Consider the following 21,019-nt stretch of genomic DNA (forward strand, 5'->3'; position numbering starts at 1 on the left):
CCCTTCCAACGATAATACGTCATAAAGCAAATGAGTGTCGATAAAGTGCATGCTTTAAATTCCATAGATATAATGACAACCCTTACACACATGAAATTGACTTTCTGGTATTGTTACACTCAGAAGTTTGATTTTACAGCACAATATTATTTTGATTGTGAAAAATATCAGTTAGGGACAATAGGCACTAAGGAGTACATTAAGGGGTACACAAAAATAAATCTACATTTTATGTTTTCTTTACTATTTTCCTTTTTTGCACTTTTTTTTTTTTGATGTACCATTTTTGGATTTCAGTGTGTGAAAATAAAATAAAATGTCAAACAAATCTAGCGCGAGTGCAGTAGACGCAAATGAGAAATGAATAATTTCAAACAAAAATAAAAACACGATCCATTTTCCCATCACAATCTTAGGTTTATTTCAAACCAAACATTTTTGTCTTTAAAACTGGAAAAATAGACATCTCTGAAAACATCCATCAAAAATTCACATTGATTTTGTGGTTTGTTTTATGTCAAAACATCAGTTTGAACATACATGGCAACACAATTTGACAAGTTTTGCTCCAAAACTCAATAAGTTGGATTTCTAACAGTGAGTCATCCACACCAAGTAACATATGGTGTGTTGTTGTTTTTCACAAAATTGCAGCGGAAAAAAAAATCCAACCACCACCAGTCCAAATGTCAAAAAGTGCGTCAAAAGCTCTTATGAAAAGTGTACAGTGGTTTTTAGAGTAAACCAGTCTGCTCCATATCCAAAGTGGCGATCCGGGTTGGGGCCACCCTGTTTGATACACAAGCCTTTAATGAACAAGGTTGAGGTAAAAGGGGGGAGAAACGTGTGAGAAAACAGAAACGTAAAGCTGTTAAAGATTAAAAGTGCTCAGTGGATTCACACCAGGTGTTCAGCCAGGTGAAGAAGCGCTGTAAGAAAGTGCCAAGTGCAAAGTTAAGACGAGAAGGGCTCCACAAGCTGAGGAGGAAAAAAATGGATTATTGAATTGATCAAAACATTCTAGGTCATGGAAAAAAACACTTTTAGCTATGCTTGTAGCTTTCACTGTCAATGGCGGCCAATGGAGGTCACAAATGATGCCACAGCTGCACCTGAATAAGAATTGATGTCAAGGAATTATTTTCAAGTGATGCATCTTGAGGGGGCAACGACCATAATTGTATCGGGGAGGGTTGGGGGGCTAAATTATCTTGCGCTGAGGTAAAAGTTACGGAAAGTGTCCGTCATATGGGCAAGTTGCGAGTTTGATTTATGTAAACAAAAAAATTAGCAATTGATTTTTAAAAGAAAAAAATATATATAAATCGAACCCAGTTTTAAAGTAACGTGACTTCAAATAAACTTGTACAGTAACGCAAATGTTCCTTAATGTGTTTAAAATACATCTCAAAAGGGATAGTAATTATGCTTTGCCTTTTAAAAGCTTAAGGGGTTTTGAGTTTGCAACACTAACAACTATTATTAGTACTTTAATGGGCCCATTGTTAGTAACATTAACATTTAAAAGAACTCCGTATTAAATGACGAATGTAAATCCTCATATAGTGGCTCAGGTGAGGCTTATTTATTTAACAAATTCAACAGAAATACTGCTTATGTGCTGCTATTTTGGTAAGAATCAAAATTGGGTTTAAGTCTGGGGAGGCCATTAACTAGCTAGTTACAGGTATCCCCAACAGATATATTTTTAAAGAGACATCTATTAAATGTAGAGCCACTATTTGAGGAAATACTAAATACATAAAACTGAGGCTGCACATCTGGAAGGGGCAGTGACCTAGAGAAATAAAAATGCATTAATAGTTTAACAAAATATTTTCAGGACATCAACTGGATGGCCCTGCTAAAAAAAAGGACAAGAAAGTAACATTTAAGAACCAACGCAAGTGCAAAACATGCAACCAAGAGGTAAAGTGTGTTAAACATCTCCAAATAGTGCATCTAATGTAGAAATACCTCAATAAACATGGAAGAACGATTCAATGTGAATCAGTTATGGTGTAACAAGAACATCTGTCTTATCCATATTAATCGCTATAACCTTATAACCGACATTGTCAGTACTTAACCATAAAAAATCCAAAGGATTTAGTACAAAAACTCAACAGAAGAACAAAGAAATAAGAGAAACTTTGAGAAATATGTTCCACTTGAAGGAATAAAAAGCATAAAAAAATAGGTGTCAATCCATGAAAACAAATGTACAACATACACAAGTTTCACATGCACATGTTAAATGTGATCATTCCATGCTTGACTCGGCCAAACTTGGATTAAGGCTTTTTGATGTGTTTTGGTAATTGAAAGGAAATACCACTAAATTGACGAGGCCAATCGATTATTCCATTTTTTTAAAATACATACACACAGGAAGGAGTAAAATTCCCTAACTGTTATTAGTGACGCCCTTTGGGCTCATTAGGGTACAATCGTGAGTTAAAGTGATGTACACACATACCGATGTTTATCAACGTGAAAGCCCTCATCCAATGGCAAGAAAAAAGAAATTGGCGTCGTTCTGCTTTACGTTGACAAAGAACGACACGCGCAACTATGAGTAGCAATATCAAGCGTGACCTTTTGGCGGCACTACAATGCCAGATGGAATCCAGACTGCCAGAAAATACAGGGAAGAAGCTTTCTGGCTTATCTGGTAACTAACCAACTTGCTTTTATATTTCACATTCCATTTTCCGCATTGAAAATACAAGGATTTGTTATGTTGTCTATAAAACAGACATTCATAATTGTCAGTACTAGACCATTTTCCTAACAACAAACTCGACAACACTGGATATAATGACTTAGGATTCTTTTAAATATAGCCTATAGCCACTATAAGAGAAACATTATTGAATATGGTCACAAAGAAGGGAAATAGTCACTATTGTTCAGTCTGTCGGTATGTGTGTAACAAACCACTATTTATATATTCCTACCTGGAACACTCCCTGTGTGTAACGTATAAAAGAACTATCAAAAAGAGCCATCTTTACCTTCTGTCTGGCCAAAACATTTCAAATGATCTCTCGTCTCATTTTGGGAAAATTCAGTGGCAATCCCCTTATTATTTGTGAGGTAGTACTTGTAAGGAGGTAACAAAAAATACTCGTCCATTTGAGGATTCCCCATCGGTGGTATATGCAATATAACATTAAAAGAACATGAATATATGACATCTAGCTTCTAAAATGCAGCACAAATATGGACGTCAGACACGCTGAAGTTCAACCGGCTTCACATACCCGCTTGTTCACGGTTATATTGGCCATCTTTTTTATTTTCCCCTCAAGAAATCCTTTTTTTCTCTCCCCCTCTACACGAACACAATTGCGGTCATTGTCATTTCAACAGAAATTAAAAGCAAAATATTTTTACGGCTGGACATTTAACATAAAATGTCCTCAACTTGACACAGCACGCTTGCTAGTGACTCCAAACAAAGCGTTTGTGTGTGGGACAACGTCTTGGTATGTACATCAGACTTCTACATGGATAATGGTTGCCCCCTCAAATTGGCTATGAAATTAAATTGTTCTTTACTTGTAGTATTTGAGCGATACTTGCGGTAAACTGATTTTGCTTCTAAACCTGATGCTTCGAGTTTAAAAACTGCAGTTTGTCACTTTGTCAGGAATTCTCTGTTCTCTTTTAACACTGTGTTGTGAGCAAAATGTTAAAAGTGCATCAAGTTGTCTGACATCGCAATGCCTCAAGCGTCCTGATATCGTATACTACAAGTATTACTACAAGTATATTTATTCTGACTTGCAGCAACCCAGAGGCTAAGGTTTATCGAACTATTCAGACTATTTGGATTTCCCCAATTTCAACTGAAAAGGAGTCAGTCAACGCAGCCGAACAGACAACTACTCAACATCTGCTCGTATTGATACTAAAAAATGATAAAAACAAACTGAAGAAATCCTGTACAGAATACTACAATGCACGCCAGCTAATTAAAAAAAGTACCATTGCACGACGACTCCTTAGTTAACAACTAAAATGTCCATCAGTGAAAAGAAACTTCTGGTCATAATTAGCAAACTGAACTAAACTGAAGAGCGCCACACCCTGGTTTAGAACGACAGTTACAAGTGGAACGCCTCAATTCCGCTTTAAATAACTGATGCTGCCATCTAGAGAGGTAGCACAGATGATTACAAACTCAGCCTGAACAAATAAAATGTTTTTTTTAATGACGAACACAAACTGAATGTTATGAAGAAAGAGGAGCAACCATTGTCCTGTGTCTTAATATCCATGTCTACTGTACAAAATAAACTAGACTTGAATGTGTCTCCAGTGTCATTCCAATACTATGGACCACGTAATCAAGCATGCTGTTTGTTACACGTCGAATTGTTCCAAGTTCCGAGGATGACACCAGTGATTAGACATGATAGTTGACTGACCCAAAAATGGTGACGACATTGCATCGTATGATGTTGTTTGGAGGTTGGGGAGTGTGTCCGGCGGGGATGGGGCGCAGAATGGCGTTGACCGTTGTGTTATGATTGCAGTCGCTTCATCCGTCAATCAGCTTCACATCAATGTGGGATAAATCAATCATGTGCCTGTGGAGTGAGTGCGACAGTCATGTTAATAGTGTGTGCGTGGGGGGGGGTTGTTTATCCCTGGTATGACAAAACATATCAAGATACGAGTAGGGTGTCTTTAAATTGCGACAAGTATCTTTAAAAAGACATCCTTACCTTGGATCCTGATGGTGGCAGTTCCTTGCAATCCATTTTTAAGAAACAGGGTTTAATGAAAATGCACTGTGGTTGCAAGTAACCAATGACAAAAGGGTCTGCTAATATCCCACACATTGATTTCATCTAACATTCCTCCCTGTCAATTTTGTCCTTTTAGCAAGATAGAATGACATTTTACAAATTCAATTGACCCTGAAGATAGCTTCAATTAGGTCTAGAGAAGGACTCTAATAATCTCAAATTTCCACCCCAAAATGTTGTCTTTCGAGTGTCCACTGTATTAATATAAAATAGACAAAGGGTCCTACCTATGGAAGCTTATTTGAAAGCTGGCGGCATGCTGGGGACTTGAAAAGGTGGCAACTGCTTTCCTTTGTTGAGGTATCATTCTGAACATCTGCAATAAAATGATAAGAAGTCAGTTGTAAATCAAAGGGGATTTTCACTAAACGCAAGAGGGCGCTTTGAGTGTAGACAGAAGGACCACTTCATTGACACATGTGAAACTAAATAATCTGATCAACAGAGGGCGCTTTCTGATCATGCTTGGGAAATATGCCTTACCTTTCATTTAGTTCCTATATCTGCTCTATTACAAGGAAACCACAGTTAACTGTCACACTTGAATGCCAGTAATATCACATTTTACATCTTTTCCTATTACGTTGTTCCGTAAATACTTTTTCTTAAAAAAAAAAAAACAGCGCAATCCCGTTGGTCACAGTCATTTCAAACAGATACTTGCCTCAATTGGGCCGATGGATTTCAGTAAGCTCTGCAGCTGTACATCGGTGGTGGACAACGAGAGGCCTTCAATGGTGACGGTGCGCCGTTGATTCTCATCGACCCTCTGGCCTTGCCTGGCGCCCATAGGACCCCCTCGGCCCATGGGAACGTCCCCCCTTCCTCGGCCCGACACCACGACCTGTGACAAAACCGCCGGGATGTTAGCGTGAGTCAAAGCCTTTCTTCCCAACCACGCTGACGTACCAATCCTTTATCTAACAGTGTGGAGAAGAAGAGCGGTAGTGATCCCTAAAGGAGATATTCATTGCTTTCTTTGCACACACCTCAGTCATGGATGACTTTCCTGTGATTGACTTATCATATTTCTACAGAGAACATCAATGTCAGCACATGCCGCACGCGCCTTGGCACGTCTTCATACGGGGAGCCCGTGAGTGAGAGGTATATTCCGTCTGATGCAAAAGGGAGATGGGCGTGGGGGGAGCATTGTGTGTGCGCGCAGTGTTATGGTGGCTGCCTTAGCCTGTCAGCATCAGTGGGTGTGACAGGAGCCTGGTGGTGACAGGCGTGCAGCGAGGCCAGGGGACCTGCTGTAGTCCCCACCCGTGAAACACTGCTTTCTGCTTGTCAATACACCTGGCACGTTGTCTAATCTCACGGCTACCGGCGTACGACGTAATGTAGCTGTGCAAGAGCAATATTTATTACATTTATTGCAGCACAACTCCATAATGTGTGCTATGAAACCATCAAAGTGAGGCAGGGCCGTTCATAAAAGACAAAAAAAGTGAGTTCTTTTTACTTAATTTGCACAATAGTCAAATGCTCTTAGGAGTATTTTTGATTTCTTTGCAGCATTCATAATCATTGCAAACCAAGGATTGCCTTGGAGCCATAAACCAAATGACTAACTTTTTGCACCACTAATGCAGTTCAGCATTTAAGACTGTCCATGAAGTGTATTTAGAAGGTATTTACTACACGTTTTTAACAAGGGACATATATAGACATTATTCATTTGAATAGCGATGGAGTTCAGGTGAAACTTACCATATTTAAGAAGTACAAATATAGTATTAATACTTCTATACGTGCAGATTTATCAGTGATAAATTTACAAATCCCTCCAATTAGCAAGAGTACTGCATGTTAAAATTTAAGGATGAGTTAAAGAATTGAATTTTTGCTCAAGGATCTATAACTTCCAGACATACCCTGTTTTGCTGCAAGTTGACAATGCCCCCTTGGCCCGCCTGTTGCATTCCACCCATGCCGTGCGGCTGTTGTTCGCCCATGGTGACCTTCCGTTGGACGCCTGGCCTGACAGGGTTGTCCGGCCAGGGGCTTAGCCGGTGGAACAGTTGCCGTTGCTGCATTGGCATACCTGTGGCCTGCAGGACCTTTCCTGGCTGTAAAAGAATACAAGGACCAGCCACAATTTTAGAAAATAGGATCATGACGAAACGGAGCATAATAAGACTAATTGTCAAGAGGCATTACTTCACACTAATTCCTATTTAGAAAAGAATTTGGCATCATTTTGGGGATTCTTACGGAAAATCCAAAAACTGAATGAATTTGTAAACCGTGAACCGTATACCGAGTAACGTCTCTTGGCGAAAAAGGGCTTCAGTCGGCGCCGAATAAGGATCGACTAGACCAAGTGATGGACTCATTATCAAATAAAGTCACAGCTCAAAGTGGGCCGCTTTGACACGCGGAGAGGAATTGAAGGTCGTCTCTTGCGTGAGACTCTGTGAAGTGACGGATCAATACGTGCGGAGAAAAGAGGCGATATCTGCAAACCTATCCCCCCCTCCACACACACACACACAGTAGTGTAGTAAATGGATTAATCCCCCCCTATAGAAATCAAAGCTCCCAATCGGACCCGTCAAATACTAAGCTGCATTACACTGGAACGACAGCAGCTGGATGTGTACCCCATCCCCCCTCACGTCCCCACCACCTACTCCCCCTCCTCCTCCTCTTCCTCCTCCGAGGCCTTTGTGTCACGCAATGCTTTGTATTATCCCTGATGAAAATATACTTTGCCTCTTATCAGTTTTCCTAAGCCATACAAATCCAAATCCTCAAAAGTGGCAACTTTCTTAACACAGGTATTACGCTACAGCTCCCGCCTTCTTGCTTTTTCGAGCAGCCAAGATTAATTACAAGGGTCTTGGATCGGCGTTCCTTTGTTGCCTCGCACCTGAGGGACGGCTCGGCGGGGGGGAAGCGACGGAGGAGGAAGAGAACGCAGATAACATTGTCAAGCTCTCGTCAATGACAGCCGAACAATGAGGAAAGGGAGAGAATCTTTTCGCCATTTCCATCTGCCGTTATCCGTCGCCCCTCCGAGATGCGGCACGTCCGATAGCCGCGTCGCAGGTTTCCATTAAGGCGCTGACACCCAGCTATCTTCATCTGCAGCCAGCGCCATCCTCCGGGATGGGCGTCTTATTCCAAACATCAGTATGAGTGTTTAACATGCGTGGCTTTTGTGATCCTTCAATACAGATTGCTGGGTAATTAAAAGGCACGGCATTGACTTATCAAGACAGCAGAAAATGGCGCTAGTGCTAATCAGGGTGGGATTTAGTGCGGTTACTGTCACTCTGTGAGCCCCCCTCCCGTCTTTAGAAGTTGCCCTTATAAGAGAATGTCAACCTTTAAAAGCAGTCACGAGATGTCCTCCAACTTTGTGGATAAATGTCACACGACTTTCTTTCATGGTTCGTTAAGACAGCGCGTCCTAAATATCAGCTCCCCCGTCTAATCAGGAGGAAGAGATCAATTTCAGCAAAATGACATGGACGTCCCAGTAAAGCTCGCATGGGTGAAAATTGCTCAAATTGTCTCCTTTGAGTGTCTTTATAGCGAATATCCTCATATTTTTCATTACCATTTTTCCCCACTCAATTACATATTTTTCGTTTTTTAAAGAGAGAAAAACTACCGTATTTTCACGACTATAAGGCGCACCGCATTATAAGGCGCACCCTCAATGAATGACACATTTGAATTTTTTTTTCCATATATAAAGAACACTGGATTATAAAGCGCCCTGTCTATTTTTGAGAAAATTTAAGACTTTTAAGTGCGCCCTATAGTCGTGAAAATATGGTATTCCCAATTAAAACCAAGGTTTTTCTGCATTATAAATCACCTTGTTTTGCATGAAAGCTGGATAAAGCTGCTGCACATGTGTATGATTATAACTATCCCCGGGAGTGTAAGAAGGAAGTGTAAATCTTTGCTCACCCCGCCGGAAAGTTTGACCACTCTGACTTTTTGCGGCACCTGCTGGCCTTCGCCGTCAGCAAGCTTGGCCCGCTGCATCACTGTTCTTTTAGCCCCAGGTTGAAGTCCTTGAGCCTGGGGCTGGCCAGGCCCCAGCGCGGGAGTCACAGGAATGTTTGGTTGGGGGATCTGAGTAAACTGGTTGGGAGCGGCGGGGGGGTTGTTTACATTCAGCGGCCCACTTGCCCTTCTCTGCTGGGGCAGGAGGCTTTGTGGGGGCTGGCTCCGCTGCTGGTCCGGACCGGGTCGGAAAGTCTGTAGCTGCTGGCTATTTGCCTTCCCCATCTGCAAGCGCGTCTTGACGTTGGGACGTGGCGTTTGCAGCTGAGGGGCGCCGTTGGGATTGCCCAGCTGTCCTGGCCTTAGCTGTGGCGGAGGCGGTCGTTGCCCCTGTTGCGGTTGTGGCGCCGGCGCCAGCAGTTGCTGCGGGGCGGGTGGGGCCGGCTGGTTCTGTGGGGTTGTCGTCTGCTTTAAAGCGGTGTTGCTTTGGGTTGGAGCTTGTGTGTTGATCCTGTCTAGCAGTTCCTTCTTCCTGACGCCGGCTTGCATCTGCCTTCGCAGCTCCTTCCTCCTCAGGATCTCCTCTCGGAGGCGCTTCTGTTCCTCGATCTTCAGCCGATACTGCCGAGTCTCTTCGTCCTCGTCCGGATCCAGCGGCTTGGGGGTAAAAAAAACAACACAAAAGCGCAATTATTTACAGAGGAGTGGAGAGGGCGTGACATTGAGACGTAAATAGCATTGGAAAATGAGGCATTTGTATTGATCTGTGCCCCCAAAAGGAAACAAGCTGCATTAGCGACTATTTGATTAGCTTTTGAATACTTTCCTATGTGCTAATATGCTTGACTAAACCTAGCAGTGGTGCTCATTACTGACCCGTTCATTTAAAATTAAACATTGAGGCAATCAAAAGAGAGAATGCTGTCAAACTGTGTTCCATTTTGGAACTACCAAACTATTTTTTTAATCTTCAAATCTGACCTGTGATGGTGTACTGCTCGTGATTTCCTTGCAAACCACTGTCCTGCCCATAGCCAGGGGCTGTGGGGTGGGATTGGCAGCAACCTGGCCTCTTCCTCTGCCGCCTACAGGCACCGCTTGAGCACGCTGCACGGGACGCACCCCCTGCGTTGCCTTGGCAACAGGCATGACATTGGTACGGAGGGGGCCGGTGGGGCGGGAGGCGCTCATGTTTGTATTGCCAGGTGCTATGGGGAGCTCCCGTAGGTTGCTGTTGCGCTGAGGGTGGATTTGCTTGGAAGGAGGTGTGTTCTGAAAAAAGCGGGGTGCAGGGAATACTTTTTTTTAGATTTAAATTTAAAAGTGGAAATATCACATATTCCATGTTAAAGAAATACTTTAGTACTTTTTACACCAGTATTTAGGAACTCCATCTCACCATTCTTTGCCTGTTGCCCATGTTGCGCTGTGGTAGGTTTTGGATGCGGGGGCTCGACTGCCTTGGATTGCCGTGCGACGGCTGTTGCTGGAAGAGATTCTGGCCGTGGTGCAGCAAGTGAGGAGGTTCGTTGAGATTGAGCTGTTGCGGCTGCTGGTGATGGAGGAGATCCTGCCTATGTTGCTGTTGGTGCATGGGCTGATGGGCAGGTAGAGGATCCTGAATTGGAGGCTGAGGGGGGCAGTGTAACAAACCCTGAAGAATAGCAAAGATTTCTTGTTATTTTTTCAATTTAACTAGTGCAACAAACACACTGAAATGAGACCAGAATTGCAGGATTATCGCGAAATTTTGTAAAATACTTAAAAATATGGAAAGCAGCACTGGCGGAATGTATGACCTATGATCACTAGAGGACGCTCTTGTCTATGTCTCATAACAATGTAGATCTGGCCTCAATAAGTAGTCTAACCTTTACGCTTCACTTGGGCTGAATATGATTGCTGCCGATGTTTATTTGTGTAAATATTGTTCGGGTGCAGCAATCACTTAAATAATCAAATGCAGGGTAAATAAAAACCCCAGACCAGTTAGTGTAATGCGTTACGAGAACATACGTAAAAAGGATAAAAAAATCTTAAAATCTAAAGACTCAAAACAAAAATGTTGGTTATGATAAGTAACTGCTCTTAGTTGTACCTGCATGCCAAATTGGGCTTGGGGATGAGGAAAAAGGCCCCCCTGCTGATTAAAGGGCTGACGAGGGCTCATGAAGGGCCTGGCCTGGTTGGGAGGGGGACCTTGCTGATTCAAGCCGACCAACCCCTGGTGGCCTTGAGGTGGGGGGAGGCTGGGTCTCGGAGGCTCTCTAGAGAACAGTCCAAGTGGGCCCTGTGGGCCCGGCTGGCCAAAGGCCGGTCCTGGTGGACCGAACCCCATGTGGCCCTGTGCGGGCATTTGCTGCTGCAGGTTGCTGTTCATATGCGTGTTGGGGCCCTGGTGATCAAACATGAGCTGCCCCGGAAAGCCTGCCGGATCTGTGCGTTCTGGGCCTGTATGACAAGCAAGAAAAAAATAAAAAACAAAAAACAATAGAATACTTAACCTTCAGAAATTCCCTCTGCAGGTGTACTGTGTGTGGGGAACATGATAGCTGAAAGTGGTATCAAGGTGAAAGGGTAAACAGCACAGCTATGTACTACATTTAGCAAACGGTAATGCAAAATAATATGTTTAATGCCCTTTTCCCGCAGCTCAATTCAAATGAATGTACAGCATATGGACAAACATGCATTTAACATGAGTGTTGCTCTTGGGGCGCGCCCTGTAGGTACAACCGCCAGAGGTGATGTGGAATAAAATTAACTCTGCCAGGAGAAGCAATGTAACCTTTGTGCAAGCTTGGCATGGGACTCACCTCCTATAAAGAGGGGCTGCTCTCTGTCCTGGGGGCCTTGATGCGGTGGGTTCCTGAAAGGCTCCATGTGATGAGGGGGCCGCTGGGGCTGACCAAAATTATTTGGCATGTGCTGATGGAAGTCCCCCGGTCCCTTGGAAACCAAAAGGAATACATTTAAAGGTACTACTAGAACACAGGTGTCAAAATCACCACGCAGAGGCCAGAGCTGGCACGACTCATGATTTTTGGGGGGTCTGCAAAAAAAATTGTGTGCATTGACTTCACTTTTTTTTTTTTTTTGCAAAATACAATTTGAGGACATTTTGAGTACTATGGAAGAGAATATATAGCGAATTTCTTCCTGTTCATTATATATAATATATAATATAAAATATATAAAACAATATAAAATAAGTGAAATTTTTAATGTAGTGGAAAAAAATATTTACTGTCCAATATTTTTTTTAAATGACTGATTTTCATTGAAAAAAAAATGACTGAAAAAGGAGGACATTGACACAAATAATTAGATTTTAAAAATAATTACTTGATCGTCAATTGATGGTCTCCACACTAATTGGCAAAATATAGACCATCATTTCTATAATGACAAAGATGTACTAGATACCACTACAAGTAACCCTCTATTCATTTTGAAATTCCAATTACAGTATTTCTATAAACTGTTCTTCCAATGCAGGTGAGTAAATAAACACAACCATGGCCATTATTTGTGAGAATATGGTAATGACGCTGGACTGAGGAAAAGTGCAAATTTTGGATTATACCTGGAATTGAACATGGGTGCCAATCAGTATAATCGGCATTAATGCTACTTGGGCCTTGAAAAAGCTTTTGAAACGTCGAGGCTAACAAGGCGGGAGGATTTCAAGAGGGAATAAGTGCCCTCATCATTGTTTGAAGCACTTTAGCTTTCTAACCGTTTGCATACTTTCCATCTATCTTCCAAGGAAAAGCTGATAACAAGCATCTAATCCCTCATTGGAATTCAATTACCTCTCATAACAGTCTCCATTGTTCTTTCAAACATTCATCTCTGTTGAAAAATTAACCTGCTATTCAACATGTGCCACTTGCACAAATGGGATGCTAGCCTCCTCCGAGCGTATTGAGAATGACTTAAGATGCTATCAAGGCTTAATCCATCTTCATTTCTCTGCCACGTGGCCATGTTTTGGGAAAAAAGCTGGAAGGCACGGCGAGTCCCCAAAAGTTGCTTAACAGAAAGTTAATCAAAGGGGCTTAACAAAGACAGGGGGTGAAGGGGTGAGGAGGTGGGGGTCACTCCGGGAGCGCCAACCAAGTGTCTGAAAAAGGTCAAGACGGGCAGGTTTGCACAATGAGGACTCAGGCGTCCATATAATGGCACGGCTCATCCTCTCAGTTCTAATCCGCTATAAACAGGCTACGGGGCTGTTCAATATGTGAGTGATGTTGAGCTCACGCTAGCCAAGGGATAACCAAGACTAATCATAATGAGAGATCCCAAAGAATGCAAATGGTGAACATGGACTTAGTTTAAGGAACTGTGTAATGTCTCTTATTGTTCCTGCCTCTATACAGGCTGCCATTTAACTAAATTCAGCGGTCACAAATAAGATGGAAAAGCTTTTCACGCAAATACCCATAAACTTTACAAAAGACAAGACAGTCACGCAATGGAAGAGCTTTCTTCAAACATGACGTCGCTATAAATTCATCCCCGTTACGTACTTGATCATTTATGGACAAGCGTATGGTGATGTTTGGGCACTGGGGGAAGAAACAAAAGTCTAATTGGGTTCCATTAATTAACCAGTAAGAATTTCAAAACCACCCTGATGAAAATTCCGTTCAATACATCTTAAGCCCACACCCCCACCGTTCCCTCCAGCAATTGGATCTGATGGGATGATAATGTATGATAATCACTAGCAATCACTGGTCCACTGATAAATGGGACGTTCCCGGCTGCAATGACACGTGCATTGCAAATGGTGGCCGTGGCAACCGCTGCTTAAATTCGATTGGCGGCACGGGAATTGACACTACGCTCTTCATCAAACTGCTTTTCTGCGTAGCCTTGCAGCCCCCCGAGCTAGCGCTGGCAGATTTAGATAGAAGAAAGAAATAAACAGCCCCCCGCTGTTGGGCTATCAATACTTCACAAATGGGGTGCGTGGGGAAATTAACCGCAAAATAATGACACTGGCGGTCGGAGACGAGGAAAATAAAATATACTTATGTTTTGATGAGGACTGCCGCGAGTGGAAAATTGCATGTCAACACAGGACGCAACCATGTAGAAAGGCGCATTCTGAAAAGACGTAATGGCGAAGTGCCATTCGATTCGGGGGGAAATCGGTCACTAAAAGCGAACTAGCTGTTCCCCTCCCTGAAATTAAAGGCATTTCTGTCATCCTTTAGTCAGATCCTCTGAGAGTGAAATAAAGCCTCTTTTCTAACAGGAGGACTCCAGATCCTTGACGTGAAATTTGGCTTTGGAATAAATACATGGTACAAAAGGGCGAGAGGCCCACCCACCCCCTTGAGCCCCATGAAAATACCAGCATGTTTCATTAACTCAAATACCACTCTCCATGCCTTTGGGACGCTCCTGGAAAGGAAATTTGAACTCGCAGGGAAACCTGACTTCCATTATGTGCCGAGAAGGCTGGCCTGAGCTCCTGCCCATCCATGACGAGCCGCTAACTAAGTCCCGCCGCGGCACGCCCACTTCCACCCGTCTAAAGCGCCTATCGCCCCATTCCAGTTGTGCGGCTGGTATCAGTGTTTACAAATTGGCCTGAACAGTGCTTGGACCGCTCTAATTGCTGTAATGATACGTTCACACCAGATAGCTTTCCAGCGAATAGCGGCGGCAGGGGGGGGAGAGGAGCAGCTGCTACTTACAGGGAACCTTTGAGGACCCACAGCAGGCCTGGGTTGGCTCGGAGCAGGAGGCATCAAGGGCACTGCAATAAAAGGGAGGTGTGGAGGGGGATATTGGAGAGGGGGAGGGAAAATGAAAATGAGGGGCAGTAGTCAGAGAAGACGGAGGCAATCATTAGATTGAATTTTACAACAGACACATTGAGATGGCACTATTTAACTGGGGGAAGAAACAAAAGAAGGATTACCACATTGACTCCTAGTTTACCAGCTAGTCCATTTGAAACAAAGCACAGCTATTGAATTTCATTGATGTAGAAAGCCATCAACGTTGACTGTCACGCTCTACCCATATCCTAAAGCAAAATACTAAATTACTTGGTAAACCGGTAATTATTTGTTTTAGTCTTGGTCCCAAATCACGGTAATATCTAACCCTAATCCATTCTACAGGCTTTAAAAATGAAATTACCGCTGAAAAAAATGGTTCCAATTCACTTCATTAATCAATTTTAAGGCAGATGCATCTTTGCCAATGAAGCAAAAGCATGAAAAAAAACCCTCCGTTCTACCTAAATTTCTGTATGGCCAGGGACAGTCAGGCCAGATAAACCCATCGGAAAGAATGAAATGTGGCTGTCACCAGACAAAAAAAAAAGATAAACCTATTAGTGGGAGGGTTATTCACTTGTCATTCACCCCAATGACCAAATGACATTCTAATCCAAACATGTGGTCCTGGCAGTGAAGAGGTGAAAAGGGACTGGCACCAAGATTTTAAATTGTGCGGATATTTTAAAAAAAGAAAAAAAAACGCTAATCCGGTGAGGCCCATTTACAATGCAAAATGTTCCAGAGAGCCTGAGGCGGCTAGTGGATATAATAAGGAGGAATTGGTCCGCTCGTGCCCATGTGGTCGAAATGTAGTTATGTATCATTGCAGACCCTCGCATAAATACATGTATTTTTCCACTTAGGAATACAAACCTGGCACGGAGGATGGCGCGGAGCCTCTGAAATGAGGATTAATGTGAATGTTTTTGGGTTGTGGGGGCTGCTGCGGCGGCTGTTGCTGCTGTGGTGGTGGCGGCGGCGCCTGCTGGTGGTGGTGGTGATGGTGTTGGGGTTGATGTTGGTTGTGATGGCTGAAACTGGGCGGCGGGGAGACCAGCGGTCTTGGTGGTGGCGGCTCAATCTGGGACTGAAGCGTCGGCAATCGGTGGGTCATGTGCGGCGGGATAAGAGGCTGCAGGGGTTGCTGCCCGTGCGGTCGCCCGTGATCTTGGAAGGGGTGGGGTCCTCGCGGCCGGAACAAAGAGTGGTGATGCTGCTGCTGCTGATGGGGAAGATGGAGGAGAGGCATTCGAGAGGACTGATGATGATGATGTGTGAGAGGGATGGGAAGGAAAGAACAATACTATTAGCCTTGTTCTTACACATCATTAAATGAAATTATCCTCCTTGATAAGGCAGGATATTTTGATGCCATTTGTATTTTTTAACATTAGTCAGGAAAAGAGAAGATTATGAATGACATTTAGTTTTACCCGCATTCCCATGTTGCCTCTTTGGTTGAAGCCGTGGTTGTTCATCCTTCCACGATTTCCTCCTCTCATGTTGTGCATGCCAAAACCAGCGTAGCCTCCTCCTCTTCCTCCTCCTCGGCCCCCATAGCGATTTTGCCGTTTCTGCCGTTCTTGTTGCTCGAACTCTATAAGATCTTTTTTGGCCTTGTCCGACAGCTCTGAAGTGGAACAACAAACATTCAATCACACTTTGCAACATTCAAAAGGAGATTAAAGACTATTTCTTGCCTAGTGTTTCCGGGATGTTCCTCCGCTTAGTCCCAGCATCAGCGAGGCGCACGATACCGCCGTCTTTTCGCTCTGACTTGAAGCGGATACGACCGGAGTCTCCATCTTCGTCATCGTCGTCGTCAGAGTCCTCTTTTGGGTCCTCGGGCTTGGCTTCTTTTTCAACCTGGGGTGAAAAGACTTACGATGAGTGTGCTCTGTCCATGTACATTGCAATTAGCCAAAAGAACCAGGAAATGGCGTTTGCTAATCACTTAATTCAACAAAAAGTCTACCTCTGATGTTTCAAAGAGCTGCGAGTCTTGTGCCATTTGTTGCTGTTCATTCTCCAAATCCTGCACTTGAACATGGACTCCTTCATCCTCGTAGTTTTGATATTCATTGTCCTGTAGACATACATATTAAAATGTTGAGGGAAGCTATTTAACATAGTTTATTTGTGGAACAGACTCTGCCCGCCCAGAGTCCAGATACCCAAATAAGTAAATAAAAAACTAATTAGAAAAAAGGCAAACAAAAAGATTGTGCAAAGGATTTTACGGTAGGCACCATGTTAAACCCCTCCCGCCTCCTCTTCCGATAGGAAATTAACATAACAGTAGGAGCACGGCTTCATTACTATTCCTGACAGCATTTGAAAGTCAATGAGATGTAAATGATGGACATGATATGGAAAATCTTGGCAAATTTTTTTGAGAGGGGAAAAAAAACTCCACTGTGCAGATATTAGAAGAATGAAACGCAGAACAGCTCGCAAATTCATAATGTGATGATATTTGTGTGTGACTACTGAGGTATCTCATAGTTGATTGGTTGAAGGTTCTTAAAAAAATATTTTAAAAAACTAAACACTGGAGTCGGTGGAAAGAATGACACAAGGGAAAAAAGGGTGCTTAATCCCTTAAACTGGGTTTACAAATGTTCGATTAATAGCACAGCCAGAAAAAGTGTCAATGGCAAGTATCTTAGTGACCTAGGAAGTATGCACCATTATGCCATCTTTAACAGAAAAAAAAAGTAAACATTGGAGTAAATACCACTCATGCAAAAGTATTGAACAATTTATGCCGCTACATTTGGGAGCAAATTAACGACAACTGTAATTGGTTCTCAGAGTTGATTGCTCATGGCCTATTTTGTGAAGAAGTATGTGAAAACTGGTGAAAACCTCCAAATATCTTAGTCCATTTTAACCTCCCTTCAGGGTTAAAAGTAGAGTGCCCGAATAGTTTTTCCAAGTACAAAACAGCATGCCATGCTGGTTAAATGGACCGCGGCGGACATTTGCGCGGAGATTGACGCTTATCTTTGATCCTCTTAGTGTGTGTGTGGACAAATAAAGAGAAGCTCACCATCAATCACCCGGGACGTGTATAGGGTTGTCCTCGGGAAGGTCAATAATCTTTTCACCTGCATGATGCATTATCAGATCCACATAAAAGCTCCCCATCAAACAGCCACCCACCCACTTGCACACATTAACCTCGGCGACTGGCAGCACAAAGCATCTCCTTACTCGCTCAAAGATACCAAGGCCCAAGGTCACAATGGCACTCCACCAAACAAGCCGTCAGCGTAAACGTCGTGTGATGGAGAAATTAACCGGCGACAGTGGGGAGATAGCAAGGACCAAAAAAAGGAGACTTGGAGCCTACATCTCCTTTACCTGAAAAGATTTCTGATACTTACTGTCACTCAAAGAGAAAAGACATCTCTTGGACACAATACGGCTTGAAAGCCCTTCTGCAGACTTCCCAAATAATAAATACATTGCTATAAAGACAGTTTTGGCATAATACCAAATCCTGGTATCGATATTTGCATGACCTTAAAAATATTCAACTATTAGAGGTCCTTGCGGTCAGGTACTGAATTTCAGATTCTAAAAAATATCAAAACATTTCAATTTACATCAGCAATTTCAAATACCCGATTCCAATTTAATGCCTGTATCATTTTTTGACAGTTTATTCCCATGCACAATTCAAGTGAGCCATTCTATACAACTGTGTTTACACTGACAGAACACATGAGTTGCAATACCAAGGCAGTTACAATAGAACCAACCAATCAAACAAATTAATGTGAAGATCTCATAGAGCTTACTTAACATATGTTCACTATCCCCCCGGTAGATTTAAATGAGGGCAACCTCTACATTACTCCACTTGCTGCCCTGGGCCATTTTGCTTATTTCATGTTGGATACACCACTAATAATTTACATCATATATCTAAGGGGCTATGCATTAGCTGTCAACAAGAGTTAAAGAAGCTCTTTTTTATGTGTTGTTTGGCTGCGTGTATACGACACTAATCACTTTATTTCAAAGACAACTTGGCAGAGTATGCCCAATTTGGTTACGCTGCACTATTATCATCTGAACAATATCAGATCATCACAGACGTTTGGAAGCCCCTATTAAAAAGAGACCACATAGTTAATTCAAATAAACTCACTTGAAATTCTCCGTCGATGGACTCATTGATTTGGATGTCAAGCACTTGGTCCGTAGTGTAATCCACTTGGTCTTGGGGCATTTCACCCTGGATGTAGTCCTCTGCGTACTGCTGACCTATCGGGTAACCAGACTCCACGCCCACATCCTCGTAGTCGTCGGTGCCCAAGTTGACGGCGTCATCAGAGTAGTTCTGCGTGCTTTCTTGCTGGTACAATCTGTGCGATGTGTTGAGGCTCAGTTCCTGGCCACTGTGCACATACAAATACCACTTTTAATGTATATTGGAAATAATAATTTAAAGTATTGCCTGCAAACTGCACGATGAATCAAAAACATGTTTTAGCAAAGCACATTTCTAATGCCTACTGATTTTGTGTTTATAATTAAATAGTTCTTAAGATATTTGTACTGCCTGTGTTTTAGTACCTTACCTAAAAATACAATAGATAACATAGTAGTAGTAGCAGCTTTATGGTAGTTAGACATTAGGATCGTTCTGCCTATAGCCAGGTACTCTGCTGCCTTGAAAAAAATGAATGGTATAGCTTACCTCATTAGTTCATCTTCATCACTCTGCAGGAGAGCATCATTCAGCTCTTCATCTTCATCTTCAGAAAGATTCTTGAAGGGAACATGGAAAAAGTTGAAATGTGTATGGAAACATATGAAGATATAAACACATAAAAATCATCTTACCTTTTTACCCAAAGGTGAAAATTCTTCCAACAAATAATCTTCCAGGTCACTTTCCAGGAAAAGACAAATCCATTAAATACAGAACATGAATGTTGTTTTTTCTCACAAAATCTCAAACTTTTGTCACAGCGGTCATTATAAAATCCTTTATATTGGTACTAATGTAAGTCAACCTTTTAATATGATTTTTTAAAATTTTCAGTTATTCATAGGAGTTTACTTACCTCTCTAAATCATCGTCTTCACCCCTCCTCCTGCGTGAACGCTCCGTTCCTGGCTTGTCATATTCAAAGGTGTAATCTAGGTTATAAAAAAAATATATATATTTTAACCAATGACATTTTGATGAACCGCTCTACCAACTTCCCCAGCCAGACCCACCCTAATGTAAAATTATTTTATAAAATCTCTTAATATGACACCACCAGAAATATAACTTGACCATTGTTATGCTAAATATAATCTGTATTTTAAAAATATCCCATTCACATTTGCTGCTTATCTCATAAAGATCCAATGTTTATGCATATGTATATCTATTGCATTATTGCCAGGAAATAAGATGAATATTTTTCTCCGCTAAAAAAATGCTTACATAGCAGATTTACATACGATTTTTTGCAGAACCCGGCATCATTTTATGACGTATTACAGACCTAAAGGGTCTTCTACTGCGAATAACTGGATCTATGCTGCACTATAATAAATAAAAATACTGCATGCACTATATGACTTTTCTACCGAAAATATGCAAAACATTACTGTAAATTCAAATTATTTTAAATGATCTGCCCTCCTGACAATAGCAAAAACGGTATACACATTTCCCCCAATGCTAATGCTAAATACGCTGATGTCCCCGAAGGTTGATCTAGTTGAAAAATTGAATCCGATGTTCCAAAATCCTAACAAATATAATTGTTTTTACCCATGTGGGTCTTATGCTTTACGTAGCCACATCAAGATTGTTGACTAATGTCAACAAAAACAACAATGTTAGCCACTCGGCTAGGTTAGCATTGCAACCGTGAAGAAGAAAAGAGCCACCTACCCTCGTCATTGGCCGTCATGGTGCTGGAGCGCTTTCCTTCTAACGCGTGTGACTACACGGATCCGAGGAACATTTATTTGCTTAGTAACTCGACATCGCGATCAAGACAAACGGGGAATTTAAATGAGTGGCGTTTCTACAGAGCAACGACAACAACAATCGCGGATGGTTGGCCCCCGCTCGGCTAAGTTGCTAACTAGCTGAGAACAACATGGCAGAGCTGTCAGCTTCCGCTCCCAACGATTCAATGTAGCTGAGCAAACAACAGTGACCCCTATCGGCAAGGCTCGGAATAACTGAAGAATATACAATCGTGAAGAGAGCCTGTGAAAAGACACAATTCACAAGCACTTGTGCCAAGATAGCATACCTGTTGTACTCTTCCAGATGAAGAATAAGCAATCAAATTTAAATAAACCATCACAAGATGAAATACTGTTTAGAGACTTCAGAAGTGACAAAGTTATGAATACAGGAGCATTGAAATAAAATGCTATTCTTGATTATTCCAGTCATAA

General features: G+C 42.3%; 1 protein-coding gene across 1 annotated transcript; it reads right to left on the minus strand.

Annotated features, from left to right (window-relative positions):
- Nucleotides 1-1,699: 1,699 nt before the first annotated feature.
- On the minus strand, nucleotides 1,700-20,748 carry rbm33a (RNA binding motif protein 33a). The gene is made up of 19 exons (XM_077624121.1): nucleotides 20,502-20,748; nucleotides 19,675-19,750; nucleotides 19,451-19,499; nucleotides 19,305-19,375; nucleotides 18,753-19,002; nucleotides 16,569-16,679; nucleotides 16,294-16,459; nucleotides 16,027-16,223; nucleotides 15,467-15,851; nucleotides 14,501-14,562; nucleotides 11,606-11,738; nucleotides 10,888-11,240; nucleotides 10,189-10,443; nucleotides 9,771-10,061; nucleotides 8,751-9,446; nucleotides 6,701-6,895; nucleotides 5,485-5,664; nucleotides 5,048-5,136; nucleotides 1,700-4,598 (listed from the first exon to the last, which is right to left on the minus strand). Exons 1-19 carry the CDS (start codon nucleotides 20,518-20,520, stop codon nucleotides 4,550-4,552), a joined length of 3,627 nt encoding a protein of 1,208 aa, XP_077480247.1. The 5' UTR covers nucleotides 20,521-20,748; the 3' UTR covers nucleotides 1,700-4,549.
- Between the last annotated feature and the right edge of the window lie 271 nt (nucleotides 20,749-21,019).

Source organism: Stigmatopora argus, chromosome 17 (assembly GCF_051989625.1).
Source record: "Stigmatopora argus isolate UIUO_Sarg chromosome 17, RoL_Sarg_1.0, whole genome shotgun sequence".
NCBI lineage: Eukaryota > Metazoa > Chordata > Actinopteri > Syngnathiformes > Syngnathidae > Stigmatopora > Stigmatopora argus.